The 15,939-nt window shown below is 33.7% G+C and overlaps 1 protein-coding gene across 1 annotated transcript in view; it reads right to left on the bottom strand.

Moving 5' to 3' along the window:
* The window catches only part of LOC129229912 (calcium-dependent secretion activator 1-like), a 168,923-nt gene that overhangs the window by 34,039 nt on the left and 118,945 nt on the right, over positions 1-15,939 (bottom strand). The window contains exons 20-21 of the mRNA XM_054864293.1: positions 12,737-12,893; positions 11,909-12,050 (exon numbers count right to left, since the gene is read on the bottom strand). Coding sequence (XP_054720268.1) covers positions 11,909-12,050; positions 12,737-12,893 — 299 coding nt within the window. The remainder of the gene's footprint in view (positions 1-11,908; positions 12,051-12,736; positions 12,894-15,939) is intronic.

The raw sequence follows: 15,939 nt of genomic DNA, 5'->3' as shown, positions 1-15,939 counted from the left end.
AACAGTTTTATAACATTAAAGCAGGATTTTGTTATGTTGTTGAGGATTTGATTCGTTAAAGCGGCTGGTTGAATTAACCACTGATCCAGTTACCCTGCGCTCACTGTATTAATTCATTTGACTAACATTTATAAATTACACTTATTTTATAATGTGTAGTTTCTTCAATGTACAGATTTACTTTTTGCAGTTATTGGTAAACTAACTTTTACTTTGAATGTTTAGAGCAATAGATTATAAAGTGCTATGCATGGAGAATCTAAAAACCATCAAATTTTGTGCATAAATTCGTAGAAAGTTCTTGAATTAAAAGCAACACACAAGCTAAACAAACTATTATATATTTACAACCTCACACATTATAAATACAAATACAATACAAAAGTGACAACCAGCAACAGGCTCTGGGCCCAGCTAGACTGGTCCTAGTCAATTTACAATCCTGAGTAAAGATCAATGACCCTCTGAAAACTATCTACTCCCGTGCTCATTACCACCTCTTCCGGTAAGCTGTTCCAAGGTTCCACTACCCTGCTATAATAATAATTTTTCCTAATATCCATGTTAGTCTGAGATTTAAATAGCTTAAAACAATGACCCCTTGTCCTGTTTTCTGTGCTAAACTTCAGCCCCGTAACATCTTTCATTTTAATAAATTTAAACAACTGAATCATGTCCCCTCGGTCTCTTCTTTGCTTAAGACTACATTTTTAGTCTTTTAAGCCTGGAATCATAGTCTAACTGAGAAAGCCCCATGGGTGCAAGTTTGGCGATGTGTTCAAGATGGAAAATATTTTCAGCCCCCCTCCCCTCGCCCGCATGCGGGCTTAAGGAAAAATTTGTATGTATAAATGTTGCAGATTTTAACAATGCCAGTTTTGGAATCTGTTTGATTTAAATTTTAAGCCTTAAAATTGTAATATTTAAGTGTTCTGACATCATAGTTCTAAAAAATCTAAAATCCGGCAATAAAGGGGGGGGGTCTGGGGGCTCTCCCTCAGAAATTTTTTCAAATTGAAGTCCAAAAAACGCTGTAGTAGGCCATTTTGGTAAAGTTCAGGGAAAGGAGGGGTTCAGGGACTCTTACATCAATTATTTCAAACTGATAGTCCCAAAATCACAATATTGGGCAACCTTCAAAAAATATTAAAGAAAGGGGGGGGGGACGCTATGGGCTTTCCCGAAATCGAAGATTTAAAAACGAAATTGTAATTTAAATTTTATAAGATTTATACTCTTTTTGAATGCACTATTGAAGGGATGGAGTTCAGCAACCCTCCTTCGGCAATATTTCGAAATTGAAGTTTCAAAAACGCAATTTTAGACTATGTTGGATAATGTAAGGGATAAAAGCGTTTGCAGCACTCCACCATTAGTTTTTTGCCGATCCTAAACATTTTTGTTGTAACAATAAAATCTCTTAGGACAAGATTTTCACTTTTGCAACATAAATCAGTTCTGATTCGAAAGTCTACCCAAGGTAGCGCCAACAAACTAGAAAAGAAGGAAACGTGGGGGAAGGGTAAGGCCGACTAATGATAATGAACTGTCACCATTCCCCCACAGTCTTCATTTGAAAAAGAATTCTTTTATAAGATAGCAGGTGGTGAAATTAGCAATAAAAAATCGCTTCAGTGAAGTAGATATATTTTTTAAACAAGGTACCCTTTCCAACATTCATTAATTAAAAAAAGAAATAGGGGAACTGAATCCTAACTCCAGGCAGGTTTCCCGAATCACATCCCTCTTAAGGCACTCAAATATAGCCTAAAGTGGCGCTTTAAATATTTCAGCATCAAAGAATTTTCAGATGAGAACTCCCGAACCCCTTCCTCTGAGTTCACCACAAATGTCCTAAATTTCAATTTTTAAGGCTTCAGTTTCTAAATTGTTTTGTAAGAATAGTACCCCTCTTACCTATAAACATGACTTATGACCGCCTAAAAATTTTAATACTTTAATTTTGGAAACTTTTTGAAAAAATCTTCCTACACCCTTCCCCCTTAAGTCATCCAAAGATAGCCCAAAACAAAGCTCTTAAAATTTCAGAAACTAAAATGTTTCGGGCTGGGGGTGCGGAATACCCCCCCCCCCTCTCATTGTGTTTACTAAACGCAGTGTAAGTTTTTGTTTAAGATTTATTTTTCTATTGAGAGAGCAACTCCCTTCCAAACATCGCCAAAGACAACCCAAAGCTTTAAGACTTCAATTTCGAAAATGTTTCGAGAAAGACCCCTGAATTCCCTAACTCTTAACTCACTCAAAAATAGCCAAAATAGCATTTCAATACTTCAGGGAGAGAGACCCCCCCCCCCCCCCCGAACTCTTTCCTCTAAGTTCATTAAATTTTACTAAAATTTGCGGTTTCCCCTTTTCATCACCGAAGATTTAAGAATTTAAATTCTGAAACGTATTGAGAGAAAGCCTTCGAATTCCCTCTTCTTAAGTCTTCCAAAGATTACCTAAAGCTGAGTTCTGAATACTTCAGCTTTGAATATTTTTTGGGAAAGAAGAACCCCGAACCCCAAGACGGTTCAAAGTTGCGCTTTTAAGACTCCAGTTTCGGAATTTCGCCCCTAAAGAGAGCCCCCTCCCTCCCTCCCTCTTGACATTGCCAAAGACAGCCTAAAAGATTTAAGACTTCCATTACAAACAGTTTTCGGGAGAGGGTCGCAAATGCCCTTTAACTTAAGTCATTTAAGTATAGCCTCAAATAGTTTTTAATACATCAGCTACAAAACATTTTCATGTTAGAACACCAAAACCATCTCTCATAAATTCACCAAAGATTGCCTAAATTAGTGTTTTTAAGACTCCAGTCTTCGATTCTTTTTTAAAACCCACTTTTATATCATTAGAGACAGCCTAAAACTTTTTGACTTTTAAATTTTTAAAAGTTTGCACTGGAGAAATATCGAACCACTCCTAGCTTCAAAAAAATTTTCAATTCAGTTTTTCGATATTTTTTATATTTTTTACTGTAACCCGTGAGTAACCCCACACCCCCTAGATTGTCCAAGATATCAACGTTTTAAGACCTTAGTATCGTGGGTTAATTTGCGGACAGATTACCCTCTTTGCAAGAGCAGCAATTTTTCGCAAACTCGTGCTGCCGTTATTTTTCTCCTTTCCTTTCTCTCCCTCCCCCTACCCATATTTCCATTCTAGCGAGTGTTCGAATTGATGACATTAGAATTTAATGATTCCTCAAGTCATTGTCAAAAATGCAGGAACGGTTTGCCCATCGGTGTTTCCAACCAGCTAGAAATCCCCCCCCCCTCGATTATTTCCAAAATTCCCATTTTCATTAAAATCTTAAAAGTCTTGATAAGTTTCTGTTTTACATGGTATGTGGACGCCCTTTACTGTGGCGAAAATATTTCATCTTGTCAGCAATCACTCTCAATCAGTGATGCAGATTCAACTCTTAAGACATTTTAAGAGCGTACATAATTTTCATTTATGCGTGTCAAGTTTGCAAAAAAAAAAAAACCACAAATGAAAAAAACGAAAGGATGATCGAAAATAGCATGAGAAAAGGCTAAATTTTCAATTAGAGCCGATTGCTTCGAAAAATTAGGGAGAATAGTCAAACAAATAGTCCTAAAAAAAGTCAAACGGCGCGAGCCGAAAAGTCACTTCTCCAAAAGCACGTTGCAAACAAAACAAGCACATGGCTGAAAACCGAGAGAATGTCGATGTAAATTCGTGGTTATGGAACGGTCCAGTAATATTAAAGCATATTTTTCAAACACTCAATTTTTCTTTTTTCATTCAAAATTAAAAGAAAATCATTGAATTTCTTTCCGTCCCGACCTCCGTCTCGAAAATTTTGTCAAGACGAAAATCCGTCCTGAGACGGAAGGTCTTGCACCCATGGAAAGTCCATTTATTAGCCTTGTAGCCCACTTTTGAACCCTTTCCAATACATTAATATCTTTCTTAAGATAAACAACACATTAAACAACTTAAAAGCACAATCAGTAGTAAAGAAAGCTGGATTAAATGTAAATAGAAATTTTTTTTTATTTCTCTTTAGTATTTTTAATTAACAATAATGAAATATTTTTAAAAACCTCCATTTTGCACTTTTGGCGGTTCGGCATCCCTCGATTGGCCATCACTTTCGATGGTTAATTTATCCGATTTCCAATGGCAAACGCATCTCTCATCAATGCCTAACTCTCTGACAGCAAGTCGATTTCCAATTACTTCTGCCTTTATTACAATAAACTTAAAAGTTGCAGTATAACTTTTCAATCATTTAGGAGCCATTTCAAAAGCAACTCTGAAACAGTTTGGTAAAAAGATAAGCCAAGAATGCACGAACGACTATTTTGCTTGACTATCCCAATCAACCCACTTTTCTGAGGGGCGTGGTAAATTCCCTTTACAAAACTGGACATTTATCCCCCTCCCTTACTAGTACTTTTGCTTACAATGCTCCTCTCCCTGACCCCTTTGCTCCGACCCGATAAGGCTTGCTCGTGGATCAGCATTTATCTCCTCAGTGAAACAAGTGCAATCTCCGACTCACCTTCCCTCTCCCCCTTTGCTTTATTTGTTGCCCAAGGTCAAAGGATTTCCTGACCCCATTGCTCTCACGCGATAAGGCTTCCTCGCTCACGTCGATCAGCGTTTCTCTCCTCAGTGAAACACGTGCAATTGCTGACTTACCTTCTCTCCCTCCTCTTTACTTGTCGAACTAGGTCAAAGGATTTCGCAAAATGAAAGGAAATGATGTGGTGCCATCTATTAGCAGCATTTTCAATTTTTTTTTTAACTTAAAACTTTTTTTTACTTGAAAATTAAAAAAAGACACTGTATCCGACACACTCGTTATCTGCACCGCACCAACCAGCAATTTTTTTACTTTTTTTCTTGTATGTGCCACGTTGCTTACTCCCAAAAATACGGTAGACTTTGCTGAGTTTATATGGGAGGTGTTTGAAGTAAACTGAAATCCAATTGTGATAATAAAAAATGAAACTTCTTTTTGACTTGAATGATGCTGTAAACAAAAACCTTTCTTGCTTAGCTTGAAAATCCTTACAATATCCAATAAAAACCACTCTGAATGAGCAGCTGTTTCATGCACTTTTTTTTTAAAAAGGCGAACAGATAACACAGGGTGGCGACAGGAACTGTGAAAAAAAGTTCCCTGACTTTTCCCTGATTAAGTTCACCAAATTTCCCTGATTTACGTTACCAATGATAATGGTTTCCTTTCTTTGCTCTACTTGAAATCTATTGTATGTTTGTATAAAATGCAGTATTTTAAACGTTTTAAGTTGTGTAAAGTTGTTGAACCAAAGATATATTTTAAAAAGATGCTACTTTTTTAATAAAATGGTTTAAAAAACATACAAAGTCAATTTTTTGGGGGAACCCCCCCCCCCCCCCTCCTACAAAATAGCATATTAAATATTTCTACACAGAAAGATTATAGAAAATTTAAAAAAAAAAAAAGATACTTTACTTCCAGAAATCACTTAGCATAAGAACTTTAAGAAACCATTAAAATGACTCTTAATAACATATGTGTATTTATGATAGAACTAAAAAGTAATTGAAATTATTTTGAACTAAATTTTCAAACAGTACAATAATTGTTGCAAGAATAACAAGTAATAGTGAAAGAATAGAAGTAAAGTTGTTATTCTTATATGACTCATTGACATATTTATACAAAACAGAAGAAACAATTTGACATCCATTCATAGGGAGCTTTTCTCTAATGGGTAATTCCATGTCAAGTGATCCAAAATTTGGGAAATTTTTTCCCTCACCCTTTTGTATTACTTTGAAATTTGGCTCATCGATTGTACCCTTTGAGGTAATCAAAAGTCCAAATTTTTAGAATTTTTTCTCTATTATTTTTTTATTTATGACCCTTTGATTTTTCGAAAAACCCGCTTTTTTTCATGGATGCTTGAACATAAAATGGAAGATAACTCAGCACCAAATATAGATAGAAAGATTTGGTAAAAAGCATTGTAAAGTACATTAGTTGCTGTTTAATGGGATATGCAACATGACTAATTTCAAAAAATTCTTAATTTAAAAAAAATGAAATTTAAATTTTAAATTTAAATTTCTCAAAAAAGGTCTAATGAATTTTTTTTAAAAATTCTCAAAATTTTTTGTGTATTTTATCTTTATTTGTGCAAAGTTTCAAGTTGGGATCTCAATGGGATCATATTTTTATGAATTTTTAAATAAAATTTGACTTATGAAATAATGACATTTTTCAGATTCTAACCAGTTAAAAATGGGGTTCTCTCACTGGGGATGGTCTAGTAAGTAGTAATTGATCATAACTATGCTTGAAATGAGCTGACGTGAATTTGTAAATTGGCATCCCCCCCCCCCCCCCACTTTTATTATTAATTTTTTTTTTTTTTGAAAACTATTTTCAAAATGTAAAAAATAAATAAATGAATAAAAAACCAAAATGAATAGTAAACTTATTAAAAATTGGTAAATGTTCTTCTTTAAAGTAAGAAAAAGACCCCCCTCCCCCGGGCCATCACTTTTATTTTTTTTTTCAAAACTATTTTCAAAATGTAAAAAATAAATGAATGAATAAAATACAACAAAATGAATAAAAAACATATTAAAAGCTGGTAAATGTTCTTTAAAGCAAGACAAAGTGTATTACCCCCCCCCCCCCACACATACACTCACTCACACATACGATTAACACTATACTAGTATCACGCTTCACCTGATGCTTTTTTTTCAGACCAAGTGTTTTTTTTTTTTTCAATCCGAACTTCACAAAGTGTACTTGATTATTTCACTATCTGATAAGGAAAGTTATGATTCGTCTCGTCCCTTATCCCTGCACCAACTCTCAATTTTGGATGGAGGAAAGAAATAGTTTGCCCCAAGATCACAGCAAAATAGGAGTGTTTTCCCCCGTGTTGTTTCATTCTTTTTACACTAAACTAAAAATAAATCTAAGTATCAGGTCATATGTCTGTCCGCAGAAAACTGTCTTTCTACAACATTTGGAGTGCAGCTGTTTTTTCTTTTCTTTAATGCTAGTTTTCTTTTAATTTCACTTGTAAACCAGAGCAATGAAGCGAGATCTATTTATACATATATTAAAAGCAGTTATAGATCAAACAAATTTTGCTAATTTGAGCATAACCTTCCATGTTGTTATGTTTCATTTCAGATTGCCCCCCCCCCTCCCCCTACCGTCACACTTTCTGAAAGAAAATAAAGCTGCAAATGAGTGGTTCTCTTCAGTTTTTCTGACTTTTAGCTTTTATGACCCCCCCCCCCCCATTTATAAGCTTTAGTCACTACTGATGTTTAGCAGCGTACGTCCCAGTTTATTATGGTTATAACTCTTACGTGCCGGCTTTTTTTAAAATACAGTTTTGAAAAAAAAAAAAAAAAGATAAAAAGTGGTTGTGTGGCGGAGGGGGGGGGGGGTACGAATCTACAAAGTCATGTCAGTTCATTTCAAGCATAGTCATGATTAATTACTACTTACTAGACCATCCCCCGTAAAAGAACCCCATATTTAACTAGTTAGAATCTGAAAAATGTCATTATTTCATAAGTCAAATTTTATTTAAAAATTCATAAAAATATGATCTCATTGAGATCCCAACTTGAAACTTTGCACAAATAAAGATAAAATACACACAAATTTTTGAGAATTTTTTAAAAAAAATTCATTATACCTTTTTTGAGAAATATAAATTTAAAATTTAAATTTTATTTTTTAAAAATTAAAATTTTTTTGAAATTAGTCATGTTGCATGTCCCATTAAACAGCAACTAATGTACTTTAAAATGCTTTTTACCAAATCTTTATCTATATTTGGTGCTGAGTTATCATCCATTTTATGTTCAAGCATCCATGAAAAAATGTGGGTTTTTCGAAAAATCAAAGTGTCATAAATAAAAAAATAATAGTTAAAAATCTAAAAATTTGGACTTTTGATTACCTCAAAGGGTACAATCGATGAGCCAAATTTCAAAGAAATACAAAAAGGTGAGGGAAAAAACTTAGGATCACTTGACATGGAATGACCCTAATCGAGAACATAGGTTTTAATGAATGAATACAGCATTTTAACAATAAAAAATAAAGATATTTACTTAAGTACACAAGTTAACTCTATTTCAAATGATTTCAGTATGTAATGAAAAAAATCTTAGATTGCTTTCGTAACAAACAACTTAGAAATGCAAGAAAGAAAAAAAAACAATTAGTTAATTTCAAAATATATAAAAGAAGAATACAACCTGGTTATAAAATAAAAGAATCATTCAAGTCGGAAGAAAAGAAAATCCTTATAATCTGTGGCGACAGCAAATAGTATAATGGCAAAAAAAAGTTTTTTTAAATTGAAAGTTCAATTTTAGCAATTAAATTAAAAACATGAAGAAGTAATAACTTTTAAGCTTTTATCAGTATTAATTCAAAAACCAAAGCTTTCTTCTTGAAATCGTGATTACAGTACGCTAATCACTTCGAGACATTGGAATAAAGGCATAGGAGCTAAGGCATTAATGAAGGCTTCCTCTTTGCCTGTATGGTTGTTTATTTTACGTCACATTAAAAGCGTGAAAGGAAATTTCAAGCTAGGTAAAATTAACAACCTAACAGACACAGAAGCAATCTTAGGAATTTCATCCTGTGGTTAATAAGTAAGATTCAACACTTTGACATTGAGGGAAAAAGATGCACAAATATACAAATACAAATACAAAAGTGACGACCAGCAACAGGCTCTGGGCCCAGCTAGACTGGTCCTAGTCAATTTACAATCCCCAGTGAATATCAATGGCCCTCTTAAAACTATCTACTCCTTTGCTCATTACCACCTCTTCCGGTAAGCTGTTCCAAGGTTCCACTACCCTGCTAAAATAATAATTTTTCCTAATATCCATGTTAGCCTGAGATTTAAATAGCTTAAAACAATGACCCCTTGTCCTGTTTTCAGTGCTAAACTTTAGCCCCGTAACATCTTTCGTTTTAATAAATTTAAACAGCTGAATCATGTCCCCTCGGTCTCTTCTTTGCTCAAGACTGTACATTTTTAGCCTTCTAAGCCTGGAATCATAATCTAAGTGGGAAAGTCCACTTATTAGCCTTGTAGCCCGCCTTTGAACCCTTTCCAATACATTAATGTCTTTCTTAAGATAAGGAGACCAAAACTGAACAGCATACTCCAAATGGGGTCTTACCAAACTTCTATATAAGGGCAGAAGAACTTCTTTAGATTTATTTGAAATAGATCTATTGATAAACCCAAGCATCTTATTGGCTTTGTTGCTAGCAATGCTGCACTGTTGGCTAAACTTTAAATCCTGACTTATTAGGACCCCCAGATCAGTAACTTTGTCTGCCTGACTAATGACTGAACCTTGCAAATAATAACTTGTACACTTATTTCCATGCCCTAAATGTAGCACTTGACATTTCCCAACATTAACAGCCATACCCCATTTATCAGCCCACTCCGTAATATGATCTAGATCCTCTTGCAGCTGATTTGCTTGTTCTTCATTTTCTACAGTCCCCATAACTTTGACATCATCAGCAAAACAATTCATGTTCCCAGAAATATTTTTGTGAATATCGTTCATAAAGACAATGAACAAAACAGGCCCTAACACTGATCCTTGAGGAACCCCGCTTAAGACCTCACTCCAATTAGAATAATTTCCCCTTACAACTACTCTTTGTTTCCTTCCGGTCAGCCAATTTTTTACCCAAATGAAAGTTTTCCCTCCTATTCCTATATCAGCTAATTTGCTAAGTAGAGCAACATGCGGTACCTTATCGAAAGCTTTTTGAAAATCAATGTAAACAACATCTACAGGTTTCTTATTGTCCAAAGCCATGGTAACTTTGTCATAGAAATGTAATAAATTAGTTGCACAAGATTTACCTTTCCTAAAACCGTACTGAAAACTAGTCAATAGATTATTAGTCTCTAGAAAATTTACTATCTTAATTTTCATCAATGTTTCAAAAATTTTGCAAACCACCGAAGTTAGACTCACAGGTCTATAATTTCCCGCACTCCCTTTAGACCCTTTCTTGAAGAGCGGTGTAATGTTAGCCAGCTTCCAGTCCTCTGGCACTGTCCCCGAATTATAAGAAGCATTGAAAATGTTTGCGATTACATCTGCTAATTCCTCTGCACATTCAACTAAAATTTTCCGATAAATATTATCTGGCCCCGGAGCCTTAGTCTCTTTAATTTTTTTCAAATGAAGTAAAACGTCATCCCTGGAAAATACAAAGTCATCAAGCTGTACTATAGCTTGTGTCTTGTTGGTGTCAACTGTTGAGATACAATTATCGTTAAAAACACTCGAAAAAAAGTTATTAAGAACACTAGCAATATCAGTGTAACTCTGCCTATTGAGTTTCCCACCTCACGCACCATTGAATCTCCCAAAATTATACCCTTTGTTTCCCAGTCAGTCGCCTCAGCAATAACTTTCCCCTTTACCTCTGGAATTTTCCCACTATCTAACACACAGCTAATTCCCACATCCTTTTTACTAACTTCCTCCTTTAATTCTGGAATATCCCCACTATCTAACACACAGCTAATGCCAACCTCCTTTTTGCTAACTTCCCCCTTTCCCTCTGGAGTGTTTACCCCATCTACATGCCTACAGCCTAATGCTAACTCACCCTCCAAAGTAAGCATCCTAACTCTGATTTCTGAGAGTTCAACACAATTTGTGCAAATGAAATCTTTCTCAGACTCATCCTTCTCCTTAAACAAGCAGAACATCTGACATAGGTCACAAGAAATCCACTTGTCCCCTTTACCACTTTTAACCTCCTTCATTATGCATATAACTCCCATTCTAGCTCAAAATGGTACACTTAAAAAGTCAATACAAAAATACAAAATTGGAGAAATAATGCTAATTATTAGAATTAGAAAGCATTGGAAGTAAAAGATACAAATATTACTAAATCCTAAGACAAGCAGTAAATTAAAATAAACAAGTTACACCCTAAACAAAGCAGTCAGGCTTAACAAGAAATCAGCACAATTTAGGCTTAGCTACACAGAATAGAAAAACACTTTAAGAAAGCAAGTAAATCAAAAATAAGACTTAAAAGTACAAGAATACTTAATTATATGATAAAATACAATAAAAATACTGAAACTAAAGTAGTAAAATAAACAATTACAGTAAAAAATCACTTATCTCAGGAGCAGCAAAAACACTCCCCAGCAACTGTAGCACCCTCAACTGTAGCGCCTCAATATATGCAGCAGTGTATAATCGCACCTCATTAATTTAACTTTATTTTTGAACAGATAATTGGCGGAAAATGCGTAGGGAATTAAGACACTTAATTTTGTAAAGCAAAAAAAAAAAAAAAAATTTCTCTTCATAAAATCAATTTTCTCTGATTTTTTGTTATTTTTTCGAAATTCCCCGATATTTCCCTGACTTTTCCCTGATTAATAAAGTTACCTGACTTTTCCCTGATCTCCCTGATTTCCCTGATCTGTCGCCACCCTGTAACAGCATACGTTAAAAAGCTGAATGCAATTTTGACAAGAGCTTTAATAGTTATGAATAAACTTTCGACTTAAAAAAAAAAAGAATCAATTGGGTGAAGCAATAAACACATCCAGAACTTATTATTTCTATAAAAGTTGCAAGAGCGAATCCAGCTTTTAGTTTTGCAGGGAATCATTACTGAAAAGAGTTGGTCATACGATTAGCTGTAGATTGTTAATTTTCCAAACATTATGTGTGTTTTTATGCATGCATGTGTGTGTGTGTACATCTTATTCCTCAACAATTAGCTAAGCACTATTTCTTTGATAACTTTGAGTCTTTGATAGTAATAATAATAAGTAATTATCTACCCAAAGGTACTTCAATTGATTCTTACCCTTTTAGTTCCCATCGTTCCTTTTCATAACCTTTGTGCAGAGATTGAGCTATGGATGACTCCATTAAATCAACATAACGAACAACTTGAGGAGCAAATGTGTCTCTTAGGTGTTGGTGAAACCTTCCTCCACACAAATTTTCTAATACAAAAAAGGATACAACGATCAATGGCTGCAAACAACAGATACAAATACACGGTAGTTAAACATTTTAGAAACATACTGCATAATTCAGGATCCTTAAGAAGTGTGAAAACATGTGATTACTCAAAAACGAAATTGAGGAATACCCCAAATTGAAGACTGAAAAATAGAGAGATTTTGCTAATTGGTGGGAACTTTGCACTTTGTTTGTTTTTGGCTTTGTTATTTTTGCACAGTTGCTTATTGGGTCCTTATCAGATAAGATAAAGGTTTTTTTTTCACATCCCGATATTACAAATAATCTCAATTTAACATATAAAAGTTTCAGTCCTGATGAAATCGTTAAATCGGGGTCGGTCTGTATCTAAAACAGCAAGGGCCAAATGTTCAATCAAGGTTCTCATTAGAGGAAAAAATGTGGGTGAAAAAATCTCAACCTCTGTTGAAATTAGAAAGAAATTTTTGAAAATTGAGAGAGATTGTATTGTTCAATATAAATTGTTTTAAATTGTATTGTACAATATAACAGATGAGAAAAAATCAAGAGAAAGTCCCACCTTGAAATACTTTTCAAGTAAGATTTCTTTTAAAAGTGTGTGATTCTCATGGTCTTGCGGTCTATCGGGAGCCCTGTGTTCAATGCTGTGTATACACAAAAGAGAGATGAGAAAAAAATATTTTACCATCCACTCGGAGATAGTCATTCAGCACTTGGAAGACTGGAAAACTGTCCCATGTATCAGGAGGTTGTTCAGCCAAAACTGTATCCATATCCACAGCAAATAAAGACCAAAAAATTTCTGCATGTTCAACTAGAAGATCACTAAACCAAGCAAAAGCCTAAGGGAGAAAATGTGTATTTCTTGAAAAATGAGAAATTTAAATACATACATAACCTTCAAACCATTACCGCAGATTAGCTCAACATTGCACTAAAATGTCAAGAAAGAATTTTGTTGAATAGTTAATGTTAAGTTTACCAATTTATAACCATAGTAGGAAAATCAATAGAGCAATAACTAAGCACTAAATCAAACTAACTCGCCACTATTATAAGGCTATGGTTCAATGAATTTTGTATGCTTTTACAAGTTTAGTCAATAATAATAGGTAGAAATAATGAACTTGATGACTTGAAACCTGAAATCTTAAACTGGAGTAAATGCTGCTGCTTGAACCATTTGGCTCTTTCTATACCAAGAAAACTATTTATCTTAGATGAAATTACCGCCTGAATTAGGTCCCAAAAAATGAAGGCTTGACGTAAAAAGTAAACCTTACTTTTTTCTAGTTTTACATGACTCAAAACAGAAAATAACATTGAGAAAATCATAGAAGACAATATCATGTCAATAAATGTTTGTTAGGCATTATCAATTTTTCTTTTTTTTTTAAAACCTGTTCAACTTTTTACAAAAAACTATTATTTCAAATCATGCATTAAAATCATCAACTTCCACTTCAATATTCTAATTATAAATACAATGAAAAATAATGATGTTAAGTTCTGAGTCTCAATTATTACTGTACTACAGATACACTGAACTAATATCTACAAATGAAAACATGGAGATGATGGTAGAAAATGTTTAAAAGTTTTCTATTTTCTCCTTTCACTCAGAAAATATTTCTTCGAACTGTGCAAATACACGACTGTGCTAAATATACAGCTTTGGTTTCCTTCCTCTCAAGAAATGCTTCTCTTGCATAAGAAAAAATAGTAAGAAAAAAATCAGAAAAAGAGAACCCCAGGTAAAATTATGCACCAATGTTTATGCAAAATAGGTGCTCTGGTGATTCATTTCCCTCAAGTCTAAAAGTTGTTAGTGACATTGATAGCTTTCCTTTTTGTTTGTGAAACTATTCGAACTGATTTATTGGTTACTTGTAGGTCAAATTGATTCCTTGAATTTTGAGCAAAGAATTTTTAATCTTGTGCTTTCAATATATTTTTTTCCTTAAGTTTAGTCATTCCAGAATGGTTGCTTTCGTTTCAGCTAGTAAAATTAAAAATTCTGTAATGTGGCACGATTTTGCAAATAATGTTATAAAAAATTTGCAAAAGTTAGAAGTAAACATTTTGAAAAGAATAAAAATAAATTTTAATCAGGGTTCATACTCAATTTGGATAAAAAATTTCCATGACTTTTCCAAAACTTTGTCATGACTTCATAAAAATGTTTATAACCTTGTTACACAAAGAGATATAGCACTACAGTAAAACCTGTGAAGTTGACCACCCTTGTAAGTTGACCACCTGTCTAAGTTGACCGCTTTTTTTCAGGCACGGAATTAGCCCTTATCATATAAATGAACCTTTGTAAATTGACCAGCAGTTTAAGTTGACCAATAAAGTAGTGCACCGCAAGTGGTCAACTTACACAGGTTTCACTGTATTTAATGTCAAGCTTGCCAATTTCGGAAATGGGCATTAGAAAAACTTTTAAGTGAGTGCCACTACCTCATTAGAGCACTCACTTGTGACTGAAAAATATCAGTGCACACTGCAGGAACTAATAAATTATTCTTATTTGTCCTTATCACATAAATTCAAGTAGTGAATGCAATACACTGATGTTTAAATGTCTAATAAATTTAATATTTAATAAATAGGGTAGAATAGTAATGAATGGGACAAAAATTTAATTAGTCATTACTAAGTTTCTAATAATAAATTTACTTCATAAAAACATTGCCCTTTGATGTCAATAGTGCATCTAATCACCCATGTAACTGGACAGCATATTCGTTCATTAAAGCAAAGCTACTTTTTTCAGTAAATTCATTTTTCCAAACCAGATATCTCAGTTGGCCAAAAGAATCAGTTTTGTGAGCTGTACGTTGGGTACTACTGTTTTATAGTAAAATTCCCCTATTTCTATGTTCTATCGCCTGACTAAAATCTTTAACATAAGATAAACTCTGATACATTTAATAATGAACTTTTTACGAGTAGTATAAACAAACTCCGATGCAATTGAATTACACTTTTTGAGGGGGCGTGGCAAAACCAAGAACGTGCAAGTCCACTACTACAGAATATAAAATATAAGTACTGAAAATAATGGTGAGTTCAAAATTAGTGATGCCTCAGTAGTAAAATCACATCACAAAAAAAGGCGAGCAGCTGTTACAGAAGCGGATGAAATTGGATACCGAAACTCGGATTTGTTTTTGAGATTGTTCAATATATAAGCAATATTACTAAATCACTCAATATTTCTAGCGCTCTTTTCGTTTTGTTACTTTCTTACTACTCAAGACATCTTTACATGATTTTAAAAAAATTTCCATGACTTTTAATGAAAATATTAATTTTCCATGACTTTTCCAGGTCTGAAATTTATTTATTTATTTTCCATGACATTCCAGGATTTCCGTGACCCGTACGAACCCTGTTTAATACACTAATTTAAGATTGAAAATATACTTTTCTATTTTATATATTAGCATGATCAGTTTTTGTGATCATGATTTCCGTACATTCGCTTGTTTCCAAGATCCTGATTTTGTAAAGGGTTCATTTTGATGACTGGGAGTTTTACTAATATTTCGCCAACATACTATCAAGCACAATATTACACAAGACTGATAACAACAAAAAGAAAAGAGCCAAGAAGGTAAAGATGCACGAAATGAGGTTGAATCCGATGCTGTTTTGACAAAGTTTGGTTACAAAATGATGAACTAACCCCTACAATTGTCCTGCAGACAAAATCAAAAATTGTAGTATTTGAAAAACTCTTTTTGACACAATATACAATCAATTGTTTTCATTATTTAGTTACTGTCATCAGTTGGATAATGTGATTACAGTTGAACCTTGTTTATCACGACACATTTGGGACAGTCAACAAAGTGTCGTCATAGCTGGAGAGACGTCATA

Source organism: Uloborus diversus, chromosome 9, assembly GCF_026930045.1.
Source record: "Uloborus diversus isolate 005 chromosome 9, Udiv.v.3.1, whole genome shotgun sequence".
NCBI lineage: Eukaryota > Metazoa > Arthropoda > Arachnida > Araneae > Uloboridae > Uloborus > Uloborus diversus.
This window is presented reverse-complemented; position numbering and strand designations above follow the sequence as displayed.